This window comes from Myripristis murdjan, chromosome 10, assembly GCF_902150065.1.
Source record: "Myripristis murdjan chromosome 10, fMyrMur1.1, whole genome shotgun sequence".
In the NCBI taxonomy this organism is placed as follows: domain Eukaryota; kingdom Metazoa; phylum Chordata; class Actinopteri; order Holocentriformes; family Holocentridae; genus Myripristis; species Myripristis murdjan.
Genome location: NC_043989.1, coordinates 32820432 through 32846082, shown reverse-complemented (window position 1 = coordinate 32846082; position 25651 = coordinate 32820432). Strand labels below are relative to the sequence as shown.

The 25651-nt window shown below is 40.5% G+C and overlaps 1 protein-coding gene across 1 annotated transcript in view; it reads right to left on the bottom strand.

Annotated features, from left to right (window-relative positions):
* Positions 1–21751, bottom strand: part of enpp6 (ectonucleotide pyrophosphatase/phosphodiesterase 6) — a 74855-nt gene extending 53104 nt beyond the window's left edge. The window contains exons 1-6 of the mRNA XM_030061656.1: positions 21734–21751; positions 21409–21513; positions 14576–14638; positions 13946–14483; positions 1354–1459; positions 680–984 (exon numbers count right to left, since the gene is read on the bottom strand). Of these exons, the coding sequence (XP_029917516.1) occupies positions 680–984; positions 1354–1459; positions 13946–14483; positions 14576–14638; positions 21409–21513; positions 21734–21751 (1135 nt within the window). The remainder of the gene's footprint in view (positions 1–679; positions 985–1353; positions 1460–13945; positions 14484–14575; positions 14639–21408; positions 21514–21733) is intronic.
* Between the last annotated feature and the right edge of the window lie 3900 nt (positions 21752–25651).

The following is a 25651-nucleotide window of genomic DNA, read 5'->3' as shown; positions in this document are numbered from 1 at the left end:
TTGCCCAGCCAATAATGTAATACCTTATTGCATTATTGGCAAAAAGTTATCTTGGTTAAGAATTTTTTATTACATTACTGATCAGTAATTACATTATCAGGTTTTGTTACACTGAGAATGGAAAATGTACTACATTACTGGAAGTTGTTACATTATCTGCTGCTACATTTCAAGTTTCTAAGCAAAAGCTATATGCTATCAGTGAAGCAGCCAGTTTATTCCTAAATAACTGAGTCTGATTTGTATCTATACACATTCTAAATAAATACGGATATCTGTATACATACAGTGTGTGTAGCAATTTCTCTGTTTAATGTACACTTTTTTAATTTCACACTCGCTTTAGCAAAGTAAATGTCTATTTCCTGTGTCGATAAAGCCCCTTTGAATTGAAATTGAATTGAATAGATAGATAGATAGAATTTGAAAAAAAAAATGTAGTTTGATACTTTGGAAAAATTTATCTTGTAACTTTCAAACCAATAAAGCCTTTGAATTGAACTGTGAAGACGAATACGTACACACACACACACACACACACACACACACACACACACACACACAAATATGTAGAGAATTGAGAGGGAGGGAGAGAGAGAGAGAGAGAGAGAGAGAGAGAGGGGGAGAGAGAGAGAGAGAGAGAGAGAGAGAGAGAGAGAGAGAGAGAGATGACCCTTACCTGTCATTAATGTGTAATAATTAGGGTATGATAAACTCGGGAAGTCCGGTGTCAGATAATCCACTTTCACCCCGCTGCCCACGAGCTCGCGAAATCCCGGTAGCGCGTGCAGGTCGTCCATGTAGTCGTAACGGAACCCATCAATCAAGAACACGAGCAACGGCCTGCTCGCGAGGCACCGCTGGTCCGCGCTGAGGAACAGCAGTAGCAGCGGCGGCGCGAGCAGCCGGATGGAACACACAGGTGTCACTCTAGGAGACATAATGATGTGAGCCGAGCTGTCTCCTAACAGGTGCTCGTGGAGTCTGGGAGTGAGCGGCCGGCATCGCGAGTCACAGTACCAGTTCACCGGTAGGCGGGGCTAACGATGAATGCGCGACGGCGATCTTGTGGAGACTCACGCCAAATCTTATTAAAAAAACAAAAACAAAACAACAACAGTGATAATTTAATGTTACCTTGCTTATCAGCGGAAGCACAAACATCGTAGAACACAAATGAAAATGTTCCGTTAATTATGTTTCACTGGTAAATTCGGCACTGAACAATAATAGCTCTTAGTTTAGGAACAACACAAGTTTTAGAGGTGGTTCGTCCAGGGTCCCATCGTCTGAGTGAAACACCATGATGGCCGGTGTTGTGTGGGAGAGGCTTGCTTGGGTTATTTCACTGACGGTTTCACTGATGGTGATTCCCTGTCTACTCGGCTCTCACCAACCAGCTCACGGGGCTGCTGGGGGGACAGTTTGCTGAGCGACCCCGCTTCTCCTGCTATTCTTTCTGCAGGAATACCACAGAAATACAGGTTGATTTATCCACCTAGGCGGAGAGCCCTCTAAAATCCGATGGAATAATTTATAGTTGTAATAATCTAAGCCTGAACGTGATCAGGTCGAGTCTGTAACAGACGGGGAATACGTCTTCAGTAATGGACAGCGCATTAAAATGATGCTGGAGTGAGCGGGGATGTCTCCTTCTGTTAAATACCTGCTGCCGGTTAAATGCCATTTGATTTTGATTTTTTGTGTGGAAGGACTAGCAAAGTAAGAATTTCGTTGTACGATGTAACCGCCTGTTTTACTGTGCGTGACTCTCTCTCTCTCTCTCTCTCTCTCTCTCTCTCTCTCTCTCTCTCAATTCAATTCAATAAGCTTTATTGGCATGACTGTATTATTGCCAAAGCATAGGTCTTGCCACGATCTCTCTCTCTCTCTCTCTCTCTCTCTCTCTCCTCTCTCTCTCTCTCTCTCTCTCTCTCTCTGAAGTGATATGTGTGTATCTGCTTATAGAGCTGGAAAGTGAGTCAGAGTGTGAGGGAAAGAGTTTTATCGTCATATCATCAGGTACATCATACTGTGCACTTCTTAGCACACTATGAAATAATATGCACAAAAGCTCAATCTATAGGTACTTTCAAAGAGGAGTAGAGGAAATGAAGATACCAAAACAATTACACAGAATATATGTAGTTGGCCTTTATTTAACATTACAACCAAACATAGAACAGTTCTTTTCTTTTAGTGCACTTAGTTAACCAGTTTCAAAGTAAACCACAGAATCCCCTTTAGTTTGAACAGTTTGAGGTAAGATCAGTAGTTTGTCAGTTCAGTTTTTTCTTTTTTTATATTGTCCTCTAAACAGACAGACTCAGACAGACTCTGTCTTTTACTTGACCCATCAACCAACTTAGGTTGAGAAGAAAACAAAAGGAAATAATTTAGAGTTCTGGGAAAATAATAAATAAAACTAAATAAAATAAGTGTTCATCTACCTGGGTGGTGCGTTTTTTTTTTTTTTTTTTGTTGTTGTTGTTGTTTGTTTGTTTTCCCTTTAAAGTGTACTGTGGTGAGATCTCCGCGCTTATCTGGACGATGTGATTGAAGAAAATCCAGAGTGAATCAGCCCTCGTGGACTGTGAGATGCTCCTCTGCTAGTCCACTGAGGTCTTGCCCACGATTTCCTCATCAGTCTCTTCTCTCTTAATCATCTAGTTATGAAATAAAAACCAAGCTGCATCAGCAGGGCAACATTATTTCTTACTTCAAATCAAAAACACACCAGATCTGGAATAATATCACTATAATAAATGGAACTGTCGTCTTACAGTAGCACATTCAGCCATCATAGTTGCTGCACATGTAATATTTGGACAATGATATACGACACATCAACAAGACCAGCATTTTTCTTAATTTATCTTTTCTCCTGAAGTTACTTTAACTTAAGTTTAAACTCAAATGCACTCCACTTAAGTTCAAACATGATTGGTTTTAATAACATCATTGTCTATGAAATCGCCATTACATAAGACATACAGAAAATATCACAGCTCACTGACATGAATTTCTCATCCTCCTGAATGGAATACATTGACTCGGCTATGACAGCTAGCTTAGAATTTGCACGACAGACACTCACCAAAGTATAATCCTTTGACAAACTTTGACTAGTTTCTCCTCTCAACCCCATTTGGGACGGATTTCACTCAGAAGGACCTTAAAACTAACTTAAAATAAAAAAAAAAAAACTGAAAAAATACCAAGGCACTCATCTTAGAAAAAATATAAAATGCCTATTAAGCCTTTGTCACATTCCCTGACGAAGGCTTCCAGCCGAAACACGTCGAAGTGACCTTTTAACCATGTTTGGCCCATAACTTAATAAAGGCATTTTATATTTTTTCTAAGATGAGTGCCTTTGTATTTTTTCAGTTTTTTTCAGTGTTTTCTATGGACCCAGACCTTAACCAAAGAGCACCATCTTAACAACAAGAAATAGTTCCAGGCAGCACTCCTACTCTTTGGCTTTTTCTTAACTTAAAACTAAGTTAAGTTTTAATTTGTCTGTTTATATTTTCTGTTTGGTGTGCTTTGTCTTCTTTTTCTGCTCTGTGTGGTATGCTTTTCTCTTTGTTAGCTAACTGTCATTTTTTCTCTCTCTCTTTTTCTTTCTTTGTCTTATCCAGGAAAAACACTGCTGTTTCAGCTCTTTTGCAGCACCACCACTGCCTCCTGGTGGAGTAAACCAGGTACTGGGAATGGGAAAAGACAAGTAAATTCACTCTGATTGGGTGTTTATTTTGAACAGATTCCAATACAATGAAATTTTACTTGATAGTACATCGACTTAAAAAAAGATGGACAGTGACCCAATGTTCATAATTTTTTCTTCACCTGGGAAATAATTCTTCAGTCATTCACTTTAGATGTCTTCTGTGGTCTTCCTTCTTTTTCAGGATATAACAAAGCGCTGATTTGCCTACTCCTAAAGTTGTTGTCCTAAAGTTTTGTTTTGTTTTTTACTTTTGGAGCCTAATGATGGCCTCCTTCACCTGCACAGACACCTCTTTGGATCACATGTTGAGGGTTCTGATAAACAGCTACCAAAAGTAAATGCAAACCCTTGACTTGAATGAACTCCTGACCTTTTATTTTCCTATTTTGTCATGGAATAATGAGGGAAAGTCCACACCTGGCAAGAAACTGCTTTTTATTCAAGTCTCCAAAGACTTTTGAGCCTCTGAAAATGGGGTACCAATATATAAAACTGACTGTAATTTCTAAAAGGTTAATGCCATATATCTTAAAGCTGAAAGTCTGCACTTCAATCATGTCTTGATTACTCCATTTCAATCCACTGTGATGGTGTACAAGGGGCAAAATTATGAATATTATGTCACTGTCCAAATACTTATTGACTTAACTGTATGGAAGCTGAGCACAAAGTTGAAACTATTTGAAGCTTATACACTGTGGGGCACAGCAATGATAGGATTCGCAACTGTCCTTGTGTCTTTGAAACATAACTGTTTCATAGGCTTTGAGCACATGATTCACAAAAAGGGTCATAAAAACACAATGAAAAATCAACATCACATTACAGCTGAGATACAGCTTATACAAAGCCAACGACAGCCAGCTAACTGGCTTGCTATAGATAGTAGGCGGCAGTGGAAGTTGATGTACCTGCCTGGCTTGCTATAGATAGTAGGCGGCAGTGGAAGTTGATATGCCTGCTGAGGTTTGACCAGAAGTACGTTGGAGCCTGCCATGCATAGAGCCTATTATATAACTGGGCAGAAGTGGCTCTTGACAGAGTAGGGGACTCCCACAGCTGTAGAAATTTAGGGACCATTGGAAAAATATGTATAACTTATTTTTAAACAGTTGAGCTGTCTTCATACTTAATAACAATAATGATGATAATAACAACAACAACAATGGCAATAACAACATCAACATAGTAATCATCATCATCAGCGTCATCATGCTAATAATAATAATAAGCTGTCAATTTGTTCATCTCATCTGTGACTAGCGGCTAGAGTACAAAGTTTGTTCTAGGTTATTTTTATTTGGAGATTTGGAAATTGAAAAGAAGTCCACCAACAAAGTAAAGTCATATCAGTCTTCTCAAGTCTGCTGACTGGCTGAACAATGAAAGCTGTATAATTTGTCAATTTATGATGGCCAAGTTTTAATATTTATAAAGCCAACCAAATTTGAACTCTCTAATGGATGGGATTAAGTTCAATACTAAATCATTTTACTCAAGTAACATTAAAATTCTTAATTCTTAAAAAATACTCAAAAGTATTCACAAAGATACACAAAAAAAGCTTCTCAATTACATTAACTAGAGATGCGCCAATTGTGTCTTGAGCTCTTAATTATGCTATATTTGAATGAGCACATATTCAATCATACAAATTTCTGAAACAACCTTTACTTAAACCTTCTTTCACATTACAAGATTTGTTTAGTGAAAAATAACTGTGTCAGAGGCCTTTTTACCTGCTATCCCACTACCTACCTCCACAGTGTAATACTACCACCTGGCCGACATTTCCATTCACTTTTATCTGACGACAACCACATGTGCACATGACACCTGTATCCTTCCTCTGTCACCCCAGAGGATTGTCCAGCTAGGGAAACAACAGCTGGGTGCTGTTGTCTGAGTTTGACTGCAAATAACCATCATGGCATTTAGCCAGCACAAAATTGACGAGACACAAACAAAGGGATGGATAAACGTCGACCACTGCCAGTGGTCAGTGTGATCAAGTTTCACACAGTCCTCTGTAGGATTATGCAGCCATTAGTCATGCACAAGTAATCAAGTAAAGTTACTTATTATTTTATACAAATTTTAATCACATTACTATGTTACTGTCTCTAAAAAGTAATTAGATTACTCATTACTTTAATTTGCATTATTCTCTAAAACCCAGAGTGTTTTATCAGAACGAGAATACAAGACTGGTCACCAAATCATATGAGCATTGATGTCGTCAGTTTTACAGTATGTCGTCATAAATAAAATATAAACCTGATCCTAGACCAGCAGACAGAGTCAGGCTGGTTGGGATAAACCTTTGCCAGACTGACGAAACTTTAGCTCACCTATCTTTCAAAAAGTCCCATGCTCAATTAACAGAAGTAATGAGAATTTTATTACAACAGTACTGAAAATGAAAATATAATCTTTTACATTACCCCATTACTGGAAAGAGTAATCTAATTACAGTAATCTGAGTGAAGGTAAATCTAATTACTCCCTACACTATTTATGATACTCCCCGATAATAAACAAAGGGCTGACTGATAGATGGAATCAAGTTATCTAATTGTAGAGGGTGCTGCATGCTTATAGATTAAAGCTATCAGGAAGACTGCCTCAATGATCCATTTTCTGTAGACAGCTGGCAAGCAGGACTTGTTACCATACAGAAAACTAATTCTTTGCCCGCAGTTCACTTCCACTACTTCCTGTTGCCTTACAGTATGCACTGTTTTTTAAAAATTATTTTCACAATATTTACAGTTAACCTATGTGTTTAAGTGACTGAGCTCCAGAGATCCTGTGTGGAGATGGGACAAAGCTCCAGAAGGACAACCATCACTGTGGCTCTCCACCAATCTGGGTTTTATGGCAGAGTGGCTAGAGTTTAGCCACTCTGCCATAAAACCCACTGATCAGAGGCTTCCGTCTAGCCGCTAGACGGAAGCGTTTTTCAGCAGCAGGGACTGGGAGACTGGTCAGGGTTGAGGGAAAGCTGAATGAAGCATAGTACAGAGATATCATCAGTGAAAATGAGCATGACGACTATGAACATAAAAATCCAAATAAAATATATTCTAAGCTCTGAACTAACCCCACACCTAGCCTGGGACATTTCAAACAGTTGTATGTGTAGGTCAGAAAAGAATACAAATAACATGGAGAGAACGAAACAGAAACAATACAAGGTGAGTAAAAGAATGATTGAGATAATAAAAATAATACAGTGAGAGAATGAAGATGAATTCAGACTTTCTACTCTATCAGGGAGAGAGAAGAAGAGAGGAGGATGAGATTGAGATGGAGAAAGAGTTAAAGGGATGACACAAAGATTGTTTTTGATAAATATATGTGAATAATGGGATTGAGTAATCTCACCATTTTAAATGAAGTCCCACTGAAAACCCATGAGTCTCCTCAGCAGAGTGGATACATGTGGATTGACTGGTGTAGTCTTTTTGCTGGTGACTTTGCCAGTTTTCTTTGATACGACTTTGCCCCATCCAGGCGTTGGTGCCTCTCTCAGGGTTTATGCCAATGAAGCGCCTGAAAAATGCAGTATTTATTCAGACCTGTGTAAAAATCAGGTTGTGTAATTCACTCAGATTAACACAATAAAAGGCAGCAAATGTAGATGGACAATAGCATTTCATCTAAAAGATAAGAAAACTACAGGTTTTCCTGAAAGTATCTAACCTTTGGATGAATTCCAATGGGCATGCTGCCTCTTCTTGGTATTGAAGGTTAAATGTGTAGAAGGTGGAAAATAATGCAGCAAGCCCCGTCAAGAAGGTGGCTTGGATCCCCTCACATATGACGTGACCCTCAAGGCTGACCATCAAGCGCTGAATACAGCTTCTTGTAGTTTCACCTGAAACTGAAAAATTTTCCTGTCAAATTTATGTATTTTTTGGTTTAACACTCAACACGAACTGTGTTGAGTGTTAAATGAATGAGTATATTGAATATATTATCGGATTATGCTTTAATAGAAAATTTTGTTGCTTGCCTATGCAATGATGTAGTAAACATACCAAGCAGTATCAGACGAGGAGTTGCAGGTATGGAGATTGTCCTCTCAGTGCCATCTGTAGTGGCAGATCCCTAGGACATAGAAAGCAAAATACAGAGTGCACGTTTTCAAAAAATAACCACACTTTCCAGTACACAGATTTGAAGAAGCAGTAAATTACAGCATAGAAAATCTGCAGCACTAAATTTCTGATCCAACGATTATAATCTGCACTGGTAAATTACCACTCAATAAATAGTGTGAACAGAAGTCATAGGGCTCTAGTTTTGCAGACCAGGCGAGGCAGGGGCGTAGCGCAGATGCGCTTCGCCAACTGGGTGTGGCCAGGCGGATTTTCCAAGTTTGGCAGGCCGTTCTCGGTGGCGCAAATACTCCGCCGTCCCTCCTACCGGCGGAGGGGAGGAGAGAAGGCATGGAGCGGGTTTGACACAGCCGATTCACATTTAACCAATCAAATGAGCCCCTGTCCTTGCCTTTAAAATGTGCTGCGTGAAGGCGTAATGAAAGTTTACACAGCTGACAAGGAGGTCTATTGCCGCAGGCGGAGCGGACCTCAGGAGACAGGCGCGGAGCGGAGACCGGCAAGCAGTGCGGACACGTCACCAAAACCTCACAGGCAGGCTTCCGGAATGTCAGACACATGAACAATGCAATAAATACCGAAAAAAACACTATTCAATGCTACGATCACAATCAGCACATACATATATCTCCATATCAACTGTCCCGTCACAGCTGATGTCAGATCAAAGGAGATTGGCACCGTTTGTGTTGATCGTGAGGTTTTGGTGATGTGCGCCAGCCAGCCAAACTTCCACTACGCCAGCTCCGCTCCGCCTTGCGCTGAAAGTAGACGTGGTTTCAGATGGCGAGCTTTTAGCGCACCTCGGCGAAGCCTTTTGGCACGAAACTATCACTGCGCCAAGCCAAATCTGTCGGCACCTCCCCCCGCTGCGCCGCCACTCCCATCTCGGCGAACCTCCGCCTGCGAAACTTGGACACTGTCCGCCTCTGCCGTTTCGCCGGTCGAAACTAGCTCTGCGCGGAGTTCGCCTCACTGCGCCACCCCGCGCTGCGACGGGAACTGACTTCCATAGACTATTTAGTGACACTATTAAGGCATCATCATTATTAATGAATTCACTAGCAAAATACGTGTCCACAGGTTAATTTAGATTATGAGTTTCTTGTGTTGTCTAATTATTCGGCAATCATACAAAATTCTAGCTAGTTGCTAAATCCTTCTATCTTGACATGCACCTAGTCAGTAGGCTAATGCAAACAAACTGGGTACATAACTGATATACTTTGCACCAATTTATAGATTAAATAAAATGGCTACTCACCAAATAATTATCAAGATGGGGATGAAGAAAATAACAGTCCCAGCTTCACATGTGCTGTTCAGGTGAATTCAAAAAATACTGCATAATATTGTAGTTTAGACCCATTGGATGATTCATTAGCGGTAAAGTGCTGTATTTTAGGAATACATTATAGGTCTGTAAAAAAAAAAAAAAAAAAAAAAAAAAAAAAAACGACAGATTTGTGTGTGTATTAACAGTACCAAAAGTGGTGTATTTTAAAATAATAGGCTAATACTGTTGGAATCCTGCTGTAAATTTACAGCAATCATTTACAGTGTATGTATATGTATGTATATATATATATATATATGTGTGTGTGTGTATATATATATATATATATATGTGTGTGTGTGTGTGTGTGTGTGTATATATATGTATATATATATATATATATATATATATAGATAGATAGATAGATAGATAGATAGATAGATAGATAGATAGATATATATATACAGTACAGGCCAAAAGTTTGGACACACCTTCTCATTCAATGCATTTTCTTTATTTTCATGACTATTTACATTGTAGATTCTCACTGAAGGCATCAAACTATGAATGAACACATGTGGAGTATGTACTTAACAAAAAAAGGTGAAATAACTGAAAACATGTTTTATATTCTAGTTTCTTCAAAATAGCCACCCTTTGCTCTGATTACTGCTTTGCACACTCTTGGCATTCTCTCGATGAGCTTCAAGAGGTAGTCACCTGAAATGGTTTTCCAATAGCCTTGAAGGAGTTCCCAGAGGTGTAGCACTTGTTGCTATATATATATATATATATGTATATATTTATATATATATATATATATATATATATAAGTCAACTGCAACGGTTTTTTTTGTTTCTTTGTTTTTTTTTTTTTGTTAACTCAACTTTTCATGACCACTGTCTTTAAACTGATTTAAATGTGAACTTAAACTGGGGTAGATCATCAAAATTTCGTACGACTTGACTTGTGACTTGCTTGACCTGAGCAATGACTTGACTTGACTTGACCCGACCCAAGCCTGTCAGGACCTGTCAGAACATGAAAGGCTCTGGCTGGGTTTGGACAATAAATATTAGAAATTATGTTCTAGTTCAGTCATGTCAGTGGGTTCAGACACAAAAAAGAATGCCTGTCAGGTCGGGTCAGGTTCAGTTACTATGCTCCTGTCTTGGGTTGGATTTGGACAAAAATATGCTCCCCGAGCCCCACTCTAATTTTCACTTCTGGTTTTCAAGTGTATTTTGGGGAAATTCTATGTTATATGCATGGAGTTAAAAAAAAAAAAAAAAAAGAAGAAGAAGAACAAGAAGAACAAGAGTTGCATGTTATTGAGATGTTCTGACCCCATTACAATCTGTACCCATTAGGCCCTATTCAAGATAGCATGGTATTGCTCCCACAGTTCAAAATGTAAAATCACAGATCAGATCTCATTGACAGCAGTGTCTCTGGGTCTCAGGGGCCAACAGTAAAATGAAAAGTTCAAACCCAGCAAATACATGCCCAAACCTAACAAATACTCCTTTTCTTTTCATTCCTTCTCCTTTTGTGAGACAGCAAAGAAGAGACAGAAAAAGAATCAAACATGGGGCCTGGCCTTAATGGTACCAGCTGAGTCACCGGGGCATCCACCTAACCATCAATAAAATATAAAAATATAAGGCTTGTGCATCAAACAACATACCTGACTGAAAAATAACGTTGCTTTGGGGTTAAATGAGGAAAAACTGGTTAAATACCATGGTTGATTAAATACATAAATTTAATAACAGACATTTTTCACAGCAGCCATTTTGATATGAAATAGCTGGGCAAACATACGTGTTGTTGCAGCTTCTTTTCCAGACTTTCAAAGCCGCTACTGAGCGGGTCCATGCCTCGCAATCAAAACAAAAGACAGCCATGAATCCAACGTCGCTTTGGCATTATCGCCATTTATTAAATAATAACAAAAAAACGTCACTTTAGCGGATTAACAAAAGAAAGCAATCGAAAAAAATAAAGAAAGAAACGTTCTGCATCTGTCCTCTGCAGTCAAAAAACTGTCAACTGTGTCTGCATCTCTACCCAGGTGTCATAAATCACCTCTTAACTCACCTCTCTGATCAATGCAGACAGCTGCTCAGACAAACAATAAACAACCAATTAACTAAACGATCAGACAAACAAACACCTGTTTTCAAATAAAGTTATAAATAGATGAATTATAAATTAACCATAAATAATTTTGGCCTTAACATACCGGCCCCTAATTGTAGATGCTAAAGCAGCACAATTACAAATCCATATTCAAAGTGGGTCAAAATTTCATTTCATAGTCCATAACAGCTTATGATCATGTGACTCCCGATCAGAATCATATGCTTAAGAGTCCCAGTATATGTACAATATATGAGTTCATTGGGGTGTCTATATAGTCTGCATGTGTGTGTATATGGGGCTAGAGGTCACCAGCTCATAGCACTCAAAAATCAATCTTCTGCCTCCAAGAGTAGGCAGAGTTTGTCGATGGGTCTCTGCAAGACACTGTTCTTGGTTTTTACCAAGACACTCCTTACAAGTCCTTGGGATCCTGGAAGTGTTTTTACAACCCAGCACAGGAGCCAGGAATTCCTTGGAGCTGTATCGTCCACTATGATGACGAAGTCATTTTGGTGAAGGCTCCATTTAGGATGATGCCACTTGCTTCTCTGCTGAAGGATTGGGAGATATTCTCTGATGCATCTGCGCCAGAAAAGATCTGCCAGGTACTTTACCTGTCTCCATCTCCTTTTCGAATACAGATCAGCTTTGTGAAAGAGTCCTGGTGGCATGATTGGTTTGGTCTTAAGTTGAAGGAGGTGGTTTGGTGTAGGTTCGAGGTCGTTAGGATCACATGACACTGTTGTTAGGGGTCTGTCATTCATTATGGCCTCCACTTCACATAGTGCCATTTGCAGGGTTTCATCATCTAATGTTTGTTCTTTTAAGAGAGAATGAAGAATCTTTTTCACTGGTCTGATAAGTCTTTCCCATACGCCACCATAGTGAGCACCTGAAGGTGGGTTGAACAGCCATTTTACCTCATACTTTAATAATGCGCTTTGCAGTTTGTGATGATCCAATCCTCTTAATGCATCATTTAGTTCCTTTTGCACTGCTACAAAATTTGTTCCATTGTCTGTGCGAATGGTGGTTACCATTCCTCTGCGACAGATGAACCGGCGTAGAGCATTAATGCAGGAGTCAGTATCTAACGAGCTTGCCATTTCCAAGTGTATAGCTCGACTCATCAAGCAAGAAAAGATAACGCTCCAACGTTTAACATATGCCCGGCCCGGCTTCACCTCTATGGGACCAAAGTAGTCGATACCCACATGGGTAAAGGGTGGAAGATCTGGGGACACTCTGTCTTCTGGAAGGTCCACCATTTTCTGCCCAACAACTTTAGATTGCATACATTATCAGAATACACAACTCTTGATGATACGTCTAGAAGATGAGTTGGCATGAGGCAACCAGAATCTTTGTTGAAGTCGGATGAGCATGTGACTTCTCCCCGAATGCCCAGTCTCCTGATGAATATGTTGTACATCAGTTTGGATATGTGAGAATTCTTGGGCAGTATGATCAGATTCTTTAGGTTGAGGGGCATTACTGATTTGCTTATACGTCCTCCTACTCTTAGTAGTCCATTTTCCATGGGATCCATGGGATCCAGTTTACAGATTGAGCTGTTCATTTTCACTTGCTTCCCATTTTCCAGGAGTGAGATTTCCTGTGAGAAGAAACGTCTTTGCTCCTTTCAGCCTGTCTTATGTCTTTCACTGATAGATGCACGTTCACAGTGACCTGGAGCAGGTTCATTTTGGTTTTCAGGCCTTTCACAAGTGTCCAATTGGGGCTTAGGTCAGTTTTTGCAGAGTTCTTTCCATGACTTAACAGATGAAGAAGTTCTCTGAACTTTAACATCCAGGCAACCGCTTTCTGTAGTCTACTCCATGAAGAGTAGTATTCGATCAACTGGCTGGTTGGATTTTTCTCCCCAGTGCTCACACTATTAACAGATGCTTCATTTTTTACCTCCGAGTCTTCTGGAGAAATCTGTCCCAAGCTTTTAGGGATTTCAGACCAATCTGTTTCTGGCCTTTCTAGATACTTTAACCATCTTGATTCCAGAAAGGGTTCAATATGCAGCCCAAGTGATGCAGCATCAGCTGTGTTGTCTTTAGAGCCAACATGTCTCCACTGTCTCTCTTGCGATAGATTGTGGATCACTGAGAGTCTGTTGGCTACGAAAGTATGGAATCTCTTGGTTCGGTTATGGATATACCCTAGCGCCGAGGTGCTATCCGTCCAGAAGGTGGAGTCTGAGATTTCTATTTGGAGTTCTCGTTTTAACATCTTGTCCACCTTTACCGCCAGAGTCGTTGCAGCCAGCTCCAACCTAGGGATCGTAATTTGTTTAAGGAGGGTGACCCTGGCTTTCCCCAGAATGAATATGACATGAATCTTTCCTGCACTATCTGTTAACCTGAGATAGCTGACTGTACTGTAACCCAATTCACTGGCATCACAGAAGTGATGCAGTTCTGCTGACTTGACAGGGCCAAAGTTGGTTGGTTTTGTACATCTGTCAACTTGAAAGCTGTTCAGTTGTTCCAACTCGGAGATCCACATCTGCCATCTTTTACCATTTTTTTCTGGGATAATTTCATCCCATCCATATTTTAATTTAAATAAATCTTGGAGTATCTGCTTGGCCACAAGAATGAATGGGGCAAGGAATCCCAGTGGATCATAAATTGAGCTGACCATAGAGAGAATACCTCTTCTAGTGAGGGATTTTGTCTTAATGGCCACTTTGAAGGTGAAAGTGTTGCTTTCGGTGTTCCATTGGATCCCAAGTGCTCTTTCGATGGGCAGTTTCTCTCGATCCAAGTCCAGTTCCTTGAGGTTGCTGGCTCTCTGACACTCTGGAATTCTCAGCAGAACCTCCCAGCTGTTGCTAACCCTCTTAGCCAGTGAGAAGCCTCCTAGATGGCAGACATCTCCAAGTACTGTTTTAGTTGCTTCTTTGTCAAACTTTTCGATGTTGTCCTTTGCTGTTCGTTTCAGAGCAAAGTTAGCAATGCTAGGTGAGGAAACGGCTCCAAAGATATGGATCTTCATTCGGTAAGCTTCCAAAGGTCTGGAAGTATCCCCATCAGGCCACCACAGAAATCTTACGAAGTACCTGTGTTTGTCGGGAACATGCACCCGATAGAACATTGCCTCAATATCTGCCATGAAGGCAACCTGCTCTTGGCGAAACCTGAGTAAAACTCCAAGTAGAGTATCCGCCAGGTCGGGACCTTGAAGGAGTTCCTTAGACACAGAGGTGCCTTTGTATGATCAAAAACCACTGTAAGTTTACCCTTTCAACGATGGTAAATGGCGTGATGAGGTATGTACCATACCTGGCCATCTTTGCGGTCTAGCTGCTTAGGTGGCACCAGGGGCGGACTGGCCATCTGGATGTTCTGGAGAATACCAGAACGGCTGGTGCCGTCAGTTGGCTTACTCGCCACTCAGCCGTGTCAAAAATACTCATGGTAGTGTGTCCAAGTTGAGATGACTAGAGAGAGACCATGGACACCACTCATGTTGCTAATCCAAAAAAAAGGAAAGAAAAGGGTGGGGCTGAGAAGGTAAGAGAGAAAAAAATTAGGCAGTTAGAGAGCGAAGCATCCAAATGCAGGGATGCAAACAGCGCGCCAGGATAGGATTAGGATAGGTTTCCTATTAGAGTTCTCATATTCTGCCCGAACCCGACCCGACCCGACCCGACATTTTCGGGTCGGGTCGGGCCTAAAATTTACGTGAATTGGGCGGGTCGGGTCGGGCTTCGGGTTCTGTTGGGGATTTTTTTTTTTTTTTTTTTAAATAAAAAAATAGAATTATGTGTTCTGTTATTGATTATGACGTTTCATTTTTATGTGACTGGTGGAGAGAGTGAGAGACTGGATTGGATTTGGAGGCTAAACTTTCAGTGACAGACAGACAACCAGCTGTGCGAGCGCAGCGCAAACAAGAGAGAGAGTTGCAGCAGTATCCCGCTGTGCTGGCAGACTCGGCAGCAGGGGCGGTTTTTGCTATGGGCAGTGCAACTGGGGGCGCGCGGGAAAAAAAAAAAATCTCCAGTTTTCTAGACTACCGTATTGACCCGCACATGCTGCGGCACCATCAGTTGGCATCAGGCGGCCGGCCGCGGCACCGTCCGATACCGCGCCCACACCCGTCAGGTCTGCCGGATCTGACAGGTGAGCTGCTGGTGCTGGCCGTTGCCGCGGCCGGCCCGCCTGATACCAAGCTGATGGTGCCCCGGTGCCGCGGCCCGAACGGCTCTGCTAAATAATGGCGAATTTGGCGATTTTTTTTTTTTTTTCGGGCTTTATCGGGCTGTCGGGCCTAAAGTTCGGCTAATTAGTCGGGTCAGGTCGGGCCTCGGGCTGGCCCGATGAGAACTCTATTTCCTATCCCGATCCGAGGTGAACCAGCTTTGTGATACAGAAAATCCGGAGTTAAGCCTGAAGTTATCTTGCTAACGCCTTAATCCTGCTTCCTGATACAGGCCTCAGGTGTCAAAAATCACCTCTCAACTAACCTCTCCAATCAATGCAGACAGCCGCTCAGACAAACAATAAACAACCATGATCAGACAAACAGACACCTGTTTTCAAATAAAGTTATAAATAGATGAATTATAAATTAACCATAAATAATTTTGGCCTCAACACATGTTAGTAATAATAATTAAGGTTCTGCATGTCATCCCCTCTCTCTCCCCTGCCTCTACTGTCTCTCTTTATTGTTGTCTTTGTCTATCAAATAAAGCAGAAATGCCAAATAAATAAATAAATAAAAAATATAGCCGCAAACAGCAATTCCAGGTTTCAAGCCAAGTGACTGCTTTCAGCAGTGCAAACAATTTCTTAAATTCTGATGTGTGGTATGCCATGCCCATTTTTGCATTTATAGCGCTCCCTAGTGGCTGATTTCTATGAACCTGCCAGGGTATGTTTCAGGTGTTTTTGTAGACATATCCTGCAAGTTTCATGATGATTTGCCCAACAGTTGTAGACTTTTGTACATGTATGTGCTAAGCCACGCCAATTTTATATTTTAATTATAGCGCCCCATCAGGCCGATTGGGGTCAAATTTCTTGAGTAGCATTTGCACACAACTTCCAACCAATGTGCAAAATTTCATGTCTCTACCATTTACCATCTCACAGGAATTTGTAAAAACATTTCTGAAGAAAGAAAATAATAATAATAATAATAATAATAATAATAATAAATCAGCACAAAAATTACGGAGTTTAAGCCCTACAGGCTTCAAGCCCCCAGTAATAATTTCCATTGCATACACCTGAATGGAACAAAACCTTCATTAATGTCATTAGTAACACCTGTGTTTACCTTGTTATTTCATGACAAATTGGTTTCTGTAGAAAGTGTTTTATCAAAAATACATTTTTCTTCTCATTTCATCTCTTCTTTCATTCTTCTTTTTTTGCTAAATTTCTGGTGATTTATTTGATCACTGACAAATGGTGTTGAGATAAAACCAGAAAGAAGAGGATGTTCAAATGTTATGTTGTAACAATTTCTAGTGAATGAAATTACAGTGAAGTTACAGTGGAATTAAACTAGTCCCCAGATCCCATGTTGAAAACCACTGGTTTAGAGCATCTATGTAGGCTTATGAAGAGTAGATCAAAGTAATTTACACTTTGTAAATTACACTTTATACCACATGGTATAAAGCCTATGATCAGGATCTATACTGCAGGGTCTATACTAGTGTATAAGGTACCGTCAGGCTTATTATTGTTGTTGTTGTTGTTGTTGTTGTTATTATTATTATTATTATTATTACACTTACACAAACTCACTGGCGACCACAGTGGAGACTTCTGGTGTCCAGTGGTTTTAAAATCAATTATAATGGGTTTGAATGGAGTTTTAAACACATTTACACTAAACATCAAACATAGAATAAACATTCTGAATGCCTTTTACTATCCAGTGTGACCACTGCCAAGTAATTATACTTATTCTTCCTCTTCTACAGTACACTTCATAAAAGTAATGAACTGTCTGATGCACTGTAATGCCATTTTTTGTCAGTAGAGGGCAATGTTTTTACATTTATCAAGGCCAAATCATGCACTAAATTTTTTGAAGCTCTCTGTTTAAAAGTTATGCTCACAGTGAACAGAGTCCTTATGACACCGTGAGAATTGATTTTACCATATGGCCAAAGCCACAGGAATGATTACTTATACCAAATCAGTTATATAGTTCTTAATCTATCAAACCAGAAGGCATTCCAGGCACTCTAAATGTGAGGAAGTATAACAATGAGGAAAGAAATATTATAAGGAAATATTAAAAAGAAGACAGCTTTGTCAGGGCAGACCTTAATAAGACCTAATAGTGCAACATGCTTTTTTTAGGGTTTAGCTGGTACAATAAAGGCTTTTAAAAAAAAATATTTTCTTCATCATTGTGCTACTTTGTAAGGTCCTGGGTTCGATTCCCACCCAAGGTCCTTTCTGTGTGGAGTTTGCATGTTCTCCCCGTGTCTGCGTGGGTTTCCTCCGAGCACTCCGGTTTCCTCCCACTGTCCAAAGACATGCAGGTTAGGTGAATTGGAGAAGCTAAATTGCCTCTAGGTATGACTGTGTGTGTGAATGTCAGTGTTTGTCTGTCTGCCCTGCGATGGACTGGCGACCTGTCCAGGGTGTTTCACTGCCTTCGCCCTATGTGCGCTGGGATAGGCTCCAGCGCGCACATATATATCTATATCTATATCTATATCTATATATCTATATCTATATCTATATCTATATATATGTGTGTGTATATATACACACACACACACAAACACACACACACACACACATATATATATATATATATATATATATATATATATATATATATATATATATATATATATAAATCTGTGTTTTACCAGCAACCATAACAGCAACCATTCATCTCTCCTCTTTTTGCTAATCTGTCATCTATGTTGGCCAAGCAGGCTTTTCCATCACCCTCTCAACTCTGACAACCATATTCATAAGTTATACAGTGCAGGCCTACAATTGCAATCTCAGTACTAGAAACAATGTGGCATCAGGACACAAAAGCTTCTTTTTCAAGTGTCTAGAGTAGTAGATGGATTCAACATTTCCTCAGTGGATTTAATTACTTTTCACCGATGAGTAATGTTCAGAATACAAAATGACCAAATGAAACAGATGTTTTCTGAGGATTTATGATAGATGAGCAGTGGCCTTACCAGCCACAGCTAAAATATGTAAGCATTTGTGGAATTCACTGTGCAAGACTCTCGATGCAAATTCCCATTTAGTTCTTACAGTAGCACTAAAACACTATCTAATGTAATTGAGTTTATAAATGGTCACTCTATGACCCACACCAAATAAGGAAGGGATAAATGTTGAAATGTTACTTAAATAAATGCTGTTTGATGGATTAACACAGTGGTATTCAAAGGTTTTGGGAAATGTAAAATGAGGACTAGTTTAAGTTCACTTCAATTTAAATGCTTTTAAATATATGTAAACACAAAAAATCTGATGCTGATTTTTTTTTTAACATTCAATAGTAATAATATTTTTACAAATTTTACAGATTTTCCTTTTTTGTTTTAATCTCATCATTTTGAATTTATTTGACAAGTTTGACACCTTGGCAATTCCATAATTAACACAAACCAAAATATTCTTCTTCTGCTTTCCTCTGCTTCTCTTTAGATTTTCTCACAAAACCGAGGGCCCTGTGCTTGTTTAGCTCATTTTTATAACCTAAGTTTTACAATGCTGTTACTCTTTTATTAGGGGTTTAGTTGTAACCACTGTTTTACCATATGGTGAATACATGTATATTCTGGTGCCACAGATGTTCCCACAGTCATTTGGTGCATTTACTACTGCGATACAGTGAAGCAGTGCCACGGTACAGGTGTTGAGGTCTGTGCATGCCACTCTGAACAGACACTGTAATGCTGTGATACTCAGGGGGGATCACTCTTCTGGATTAGTCTGGAAATAGAGATTTTCAAACCTCTATAATATGACCAACATGAATCATGCAAACCTGTTAAAGATGTGGGGGTAGTAAGCTGCCCAAGTGCAGTGTGTAGATGATTTGAGATGATTTGAGGACAGCTGATTTAAAAGCCCTTTTCATCCATGGCTATGACCCTTATGGTCTACACATCAGGGGTTCTCAACATTTTCCACTTCAAGGCCCACCTATTCATCATAACGTGTCAAGGTCAATAAGAAAAAATATTACTCACAAGCTCTTTTGGCAAAGCTATTCTTTTGTTTATTAAACGAGTGCTGACACTAATTCCAGTTTTTCTTATGAATTGAAATGCTAGTAGGTCATAAAATCAGAATACATTCCATAGGTCATTCATTCATTCATTTTCTAAACCGCTTATCCTCACAAGGGTCGTGGGGGGTTGCTGGAGCCTATCCCAGCGCTCACTGGGCAGAAGGCAAGGAAACACCCTGGACAGGTCGCCAGTCCATCGCAGGGCAACATTCCATAGGTACTTAGAATAATTAATATTGCTATAAAATAATTTCTTGTAACTCTGCACTAAATGAATGAATGAATGAATGAATGAATGAATAAATAAATAAATAAATAAAAAAAACAGGTCTAGATCTACAAAACAGGTTATTAACAAGTTATTGCCTTTGATTTTCATTGATTCAAATTATGATAAGCTAATGCCTCCTTGAAAAGCATTTGGCCAGGTTAAAAAAACAAAACAAAAAGAAAAAATACAAGGGGAAGTCACTGGCCTAACTGACAGGCACTGAAAGAGAGCAAAGCCACATGTCGATCATCATCAGTTTGGATGAGGTGAGAATGACATCAGTTAAAATAACCCTTTTAAAGGCAGAATGAGTACAGTTTGTCAGTTGCGGTTTGAAAGCACAATATTCAAAGTTGGCCTCTTCTCCCTGGCTAAGCTAACTGTCAGCCGCTGCCATCGAGTTTTCATTTCCTTGGATAGTGATGGAATTAAATGACTACTTAAAATGCAATGTCACTACCCTAGCAAAAAAAGTTGGCCCGTCAGCACCGACCTGTCCACCAGAAAACAGGTTAACACCACATCGCTCTTCATCCTCATCCCCTCTCTCAGTGCTTGGCAATAGGTGAAAGCTAATTCCAGATTCACTCTTGCTGTAGAACGAGCTTTGTCCACTCGATATTTCACCTCATTAGATTAACTTTTTTTCCGCGGTTTGTGTCTACAATTTTCATAGCTTCCTATTGGATATTGTGCAGTCAGTCTGGTACTGAGTGTTGTGATTGGCTGGGAGCTACACACTGACTGCCCAAAGGCTGATGCCCAGAAGAGTCCCAAGTTCAGCAAAACAAGAAAATCCAGGGCAAGGTCTCTGCAGATATACACACCAACACACACTTCTAGTGGGGCATGATTGAGAGGGATTATTTTTGTATGAGTTTATAAAATTTTTTCTCCCAGAAAATCCTATTCATTCTGCCTTTAAACAGAATGTTGAGAACAATGTGCTTGATAGCAGGTATGGGTCTGGTTGCTGATCTTGCATTGATTAGTCAGGCTGAGTGACAGATCGGGTTATTATTAGATTTCACGGGTTAAGGACAAACACAGGTTTGTGAAAAAAATAAGGGTGGGTAGGAGGGGAGGATTATTGAGAGTGTTATCCAGAGGGAGGTGAGGCAAGACCCAGGACTGGTCCTCAGGGCCATAATCCTCCCAGTCCACCAAATATTGACACCCCAACCTCAATAGCGGACATAAAGGAACCATTGAACAGTGTAGACCAGGTGGTCATCAATAATGCATGGAGGAGGTGGGGCAGCATCTGGGGGGAACAGGGGAGTGGAAGAGCAAGGTTTCAGGAGAGATACATGGAATGATGGGTGGATCTTCATAGATTCAGGCAACTTGAGTTTCGCTGCATGTTTTTTCTCGATTTTGAATGGCCCAACATAATGGGGTGCCAAATTAAGGGAGGAGACTTGAGGGGCCAGGCTGATATTTTGGCACGATCAGGCAGGTGCTGGCTTTGCACAGCAGAACAAGCCAAAGCTGCTTTAGCAGTTTAGGTTAGCTTTAACAGATGGAACTGCAAATTCCCTTCTATTGCGTTGGTATCCCAAAGACGCAGGAAAAGGTGTCATACCTGTGATGTCGCACCTCCAGGTCTTGGTTGGCCTGCTCTGTCTGCACATTGATCTGGGGATGGTAGGAGGAGGACAGGCTGGAGGTGGCACCCAGATCCTGGCAGAAAGCTTTCCATATCTGAGAAGAGAACTGAGGACCACGATCAGATGCATATCCAGGGATGACTAGGAATCGGCAATGGGTGGAGAGGTCCAGTGGTGGGATGACTTACTTCAGGTACAAACAGCTTGGATGAGTGTCCCCACTGGAGAACCTAGGACCTGACAGAGTCTGGGACAAATAAGCAATTAGCTGAGCTGTTACATGGGTCTGGTTGATTATGATGTGTGTCTTGTACCAGGGACTCCACTACCATGTTACTGCTGCCACCATGTACGAGGGAGGAAGGATGGTCTCAGGATCATCAGTGTGAAGGTAAACCTCCCCAGGAACAAGGCCCACCAGGCTTGGTGTGAGTTCAAATGCTTGAACATGATCAGGTACTCCAAGTGTCTAAGGGGAGATTGAAAGTTGTTTTCCTTTTGTCACCCTCCCTGATTCTGATCAGATGGTAGGCATTTTTTAAATCCAGTTCAGAGAAGATGGTTGATTGTTGCAGGGGCTTGAAAGCAGAATCACTAAGTGGAAGGGGGTACTTGTTCTTAACAGTGATGTCATTAAGTCCGCAGGGCTGCAGGGTATGATCATTCATATCCACAAAGAAAAATCCGACTCCAACAGGAGATGATGAGGGGCAGATGACGCCAGCCAAGGAGTGAATGTACTTTTCCATAGATTCTCCTTAAGGCTGAGACAGACTGTAGAGATGACAAGCTGGCAGAGGAGCACTGGGGAGTGGACCTATGATGCAGCCGTAAGGATGAGGAGGAGGCAAAGACAGAGTTCACTGTTTGCTGAAGGCTTCACTTACATCATAGTACTACAGAAGAGAGGTCTGAAGGCTCAGCGAAAGGAATTGTGGTTGTCTTGCCAGGGGCTAGGGCTGAGTGGAGGCAGTTAGAATGACAATCCGCACTTCAGCTGAGAACAGAGCCTGATGACCAATCCAAATGGGGACTGTGAAGCAATAATTATGGCCAACCCAGGACTCAGCTCCATGTCATTACCTCATACAAGCAGCTCCATGGCAGACACCTCACCAGTTACCTTGGGGCAGTGTCATCCAAGGTGTTAGCGTTTAAGGGTGCAGAGAGAACCTCAGTTTTTATGCCAGTGAGTGATGAGTGAGGAGTCAGCACTGGAATCCACTAAGGCAAGCAAGAGTTTCCTGGTTAAACATAAAGGAGGTATTTAACTGCATTCGAGGGTGGAGATTAACGGAAGTGTTGACAATATAACTCATCAGGCCCCCCCCAGTTATTGATGAGCCTTGTCTTTTGGCAGGAGTGGAAAGCAGGCAAGAAAATTACCAGTTTGGCCACAGTAGATGCACTCACCCACTTTCAAATGACGCTGACGCTCAGATGGTGATAAGTGAGACTGACCTAGTTGCATAGGTTCACCAGGGAGGAAACGTGGAAGTAGAATGTGGAAAAAGTGGCAAAGCATGATGGGGTGGTCCAGGGAGATGGTTATGGCCAGCTGGAGGAGACGTAGACATGGGGCAACAGAGCCTCTCTCTGCAGTGCTCTCTTAAATGACTGATGTTATCATTTGGGCAATTTAGGAAAACTTCCTGCAACGACTCATTGTTCCAGATGCTCTCAGCAGAGGATTCTGAATTCCAAAGCATATTCTGCTGCAGACCGAGAGCCCTGACACAGAGAAAGGAGGTGTTTTCTGGCTTCTTTTTCCAAGTGAGGTGGTCAAACACCTTCTTCATTTCTGTGACAAAACTAGCATAAGAATTATGACCAGATGACTGAATTTCATATACTGCCATAGCCCATTGACAATTGTATAACTTATGCTATATAGGATTTACCTATGGAGTAGGAGGCCGGCTGCTGATGTGGCACCCTGGACATTTTAGGGGTAAATGTTGATTACAAAGTTCATAGTTCATGTTATTGACTTGCACCCCCAATATTTTATTTTTTTCTGATTTTTGTAATTTCAGATGCTTTATGGCACCTGTAACAAGGAGGAACTGACCTGATGTTGTGATAATAATATTTAGGCGATATTCATTTTCGCCAGTAGGTGGCAGTAGCGGCTTTGCCAGGTTGTGGCTAGAGACGTCTCGTCTCGGTAAAGCCAGAAAATAGAATAGTCACAACCAAAACGGCTGTGAAGAGACGACAGCGCCGAAAGCCATTTGTAAATGTGTATTTTTGATGTGATTACAGGTGAGTTAAGTACACAAGCACCATATAGACTCAGGTCAAATTCCCCTCTCGGTTCCCAATGACGTCTTTTATATTGTTTAATACATGTTGATTATTAATATGAATGCCGATAAAGCAGCTAACTGATGCTAGCCTCGGGAGCTAATGAATGAATTAAAAGGTTACTACATAACAGTGAATTAAAAGGTTACTATATATATAGTAACCTTTTAATTCACTGTTTAAATATCTGTTCTGGCATTTATTCCTGATTCCTTATTAGCGCATATCAAATCAGATAATGTGTGATATGCATGTGTAAACAGAATAATTCAAAGAACTTGTAATTTACTTTTTTCTTGTCTTTGTGTGTGTAATCAACTTGTGAATTTTTATAGTGATATCTGAAAGTAAAATTTTGAACCCCTTTCCCCTGTGTGTTTAAAAACAGTGTTTTTTTGGTCATTTGTGGTCATAAATAGGTGATTTTCAAAACTTTCCACCAATGGGATTTCCTGGGACTTTTTTCCCCCTCACTCAGGACATACTGAGGATACAAAATCAGTTGAGTTTCCTTCTCTTGCAATTTGTCCTAGGTTGACCCCAATTTTGGGCTAAAATTACTGGACTAGTAAGTATGATGATAAATCAGACATAGTTTATTGTTTTTCTCAATAATATGACAACTTTTATTCAACTTAAAACTAAAAACTCATTTGTCTAGGCCTATGGTACAAATCTTGGAAACAATGTTTAACTAACTGTTTTTTTCATAGTGGACATTGAACGTATTGCAGTACCCCTATAGTTAATGATCCATGTAAACTAATGTCCTGCTCAGACAGTTCTTTGGCTACAATCGTGAGGAGAATGGCCCTCAGCTTCCATACTTGCAACGCTTGCGTAATGCAACAGGTTGTTCAGAACTTTACCGTTTCTGTTTGCTTGACGTTACGTACCGGTACGTCTGCGCTGAATACACCCCTGTTTTATGCTCGTAAGGCTGCAGAAAGCCTCAGTGATTGGAATACAAGAGATAACATTGAAAAGTGCTTTAACTGTTGGATTAGGGAAATTCATTCAATTTATGAAACATACAGGCTTAAATAAGAGAATATATATATATATTTTTTCCCTTCTAAGTGGGAATAGATGACTCTGGTTCACACTCCAACACAGTAGGTGACGGTAATGCACCTTAACATTGGTTGCCACCTGCCATAAAATACGAAGAAGACGACCTCAGTGGTGTGAGGGCTGTCGGAGAGAGCGGAGGCCAAGGGTCCAGCTGAGTGCATATTATGTTACTTTAAGTTTACTATGAGTTCAGTTTGCTTCAGTTAAGCTGCGTTAACTGTTGATTTCCTTTGATACTTTTATAAATAGCTTTTTTGTAAAATATGCATCTTGGTGATACTCTGCTGTGTAAATAAACACCTTTTTTTTGATACTGGGACCATGTCTTCCGAGTCTGCCTCCTACTAAAACCAGTCACTCTGGCCAGGCTTCCCACACTTTGTCTTGCCTTTGTTTGTAGATTTCCTCGGAAGAGTGATTTTTCTGTTGCTACTTTTGTTATCAGACATTATGAATTTCATTTGCTACTTTTCCTTATTAAAAGACTTTCATTTGAACTCTTTTCTGGAGTCGTGCGTTTCGGTTTAATCCTCGCAGTCATAGTATTGACAAAAGCTGAGTGATGCATGAGGGGCATGTTTGTGTTCAACCAGTTTGAACTCCTGCCCTGTGCTCTGTGACAACACCTTGGTACATCCAATAGAAGGGAGGCATCCAGCAGCCCTTCACAACAAGGAAATGGGGGGGAAAAATAATTTTGGCGACGTCTCAGTTTCCAGAACTTTACCAGTTTCAAATCAAACCACAACAGCCTGCTGCTTTTAGGAAAATTAAGTTGGTTTTATCACGATGATGGAATACTGGTGTGAACAAAGTTTGAAGTCTCTGAAAGTTAATTTTCACATTGTAGT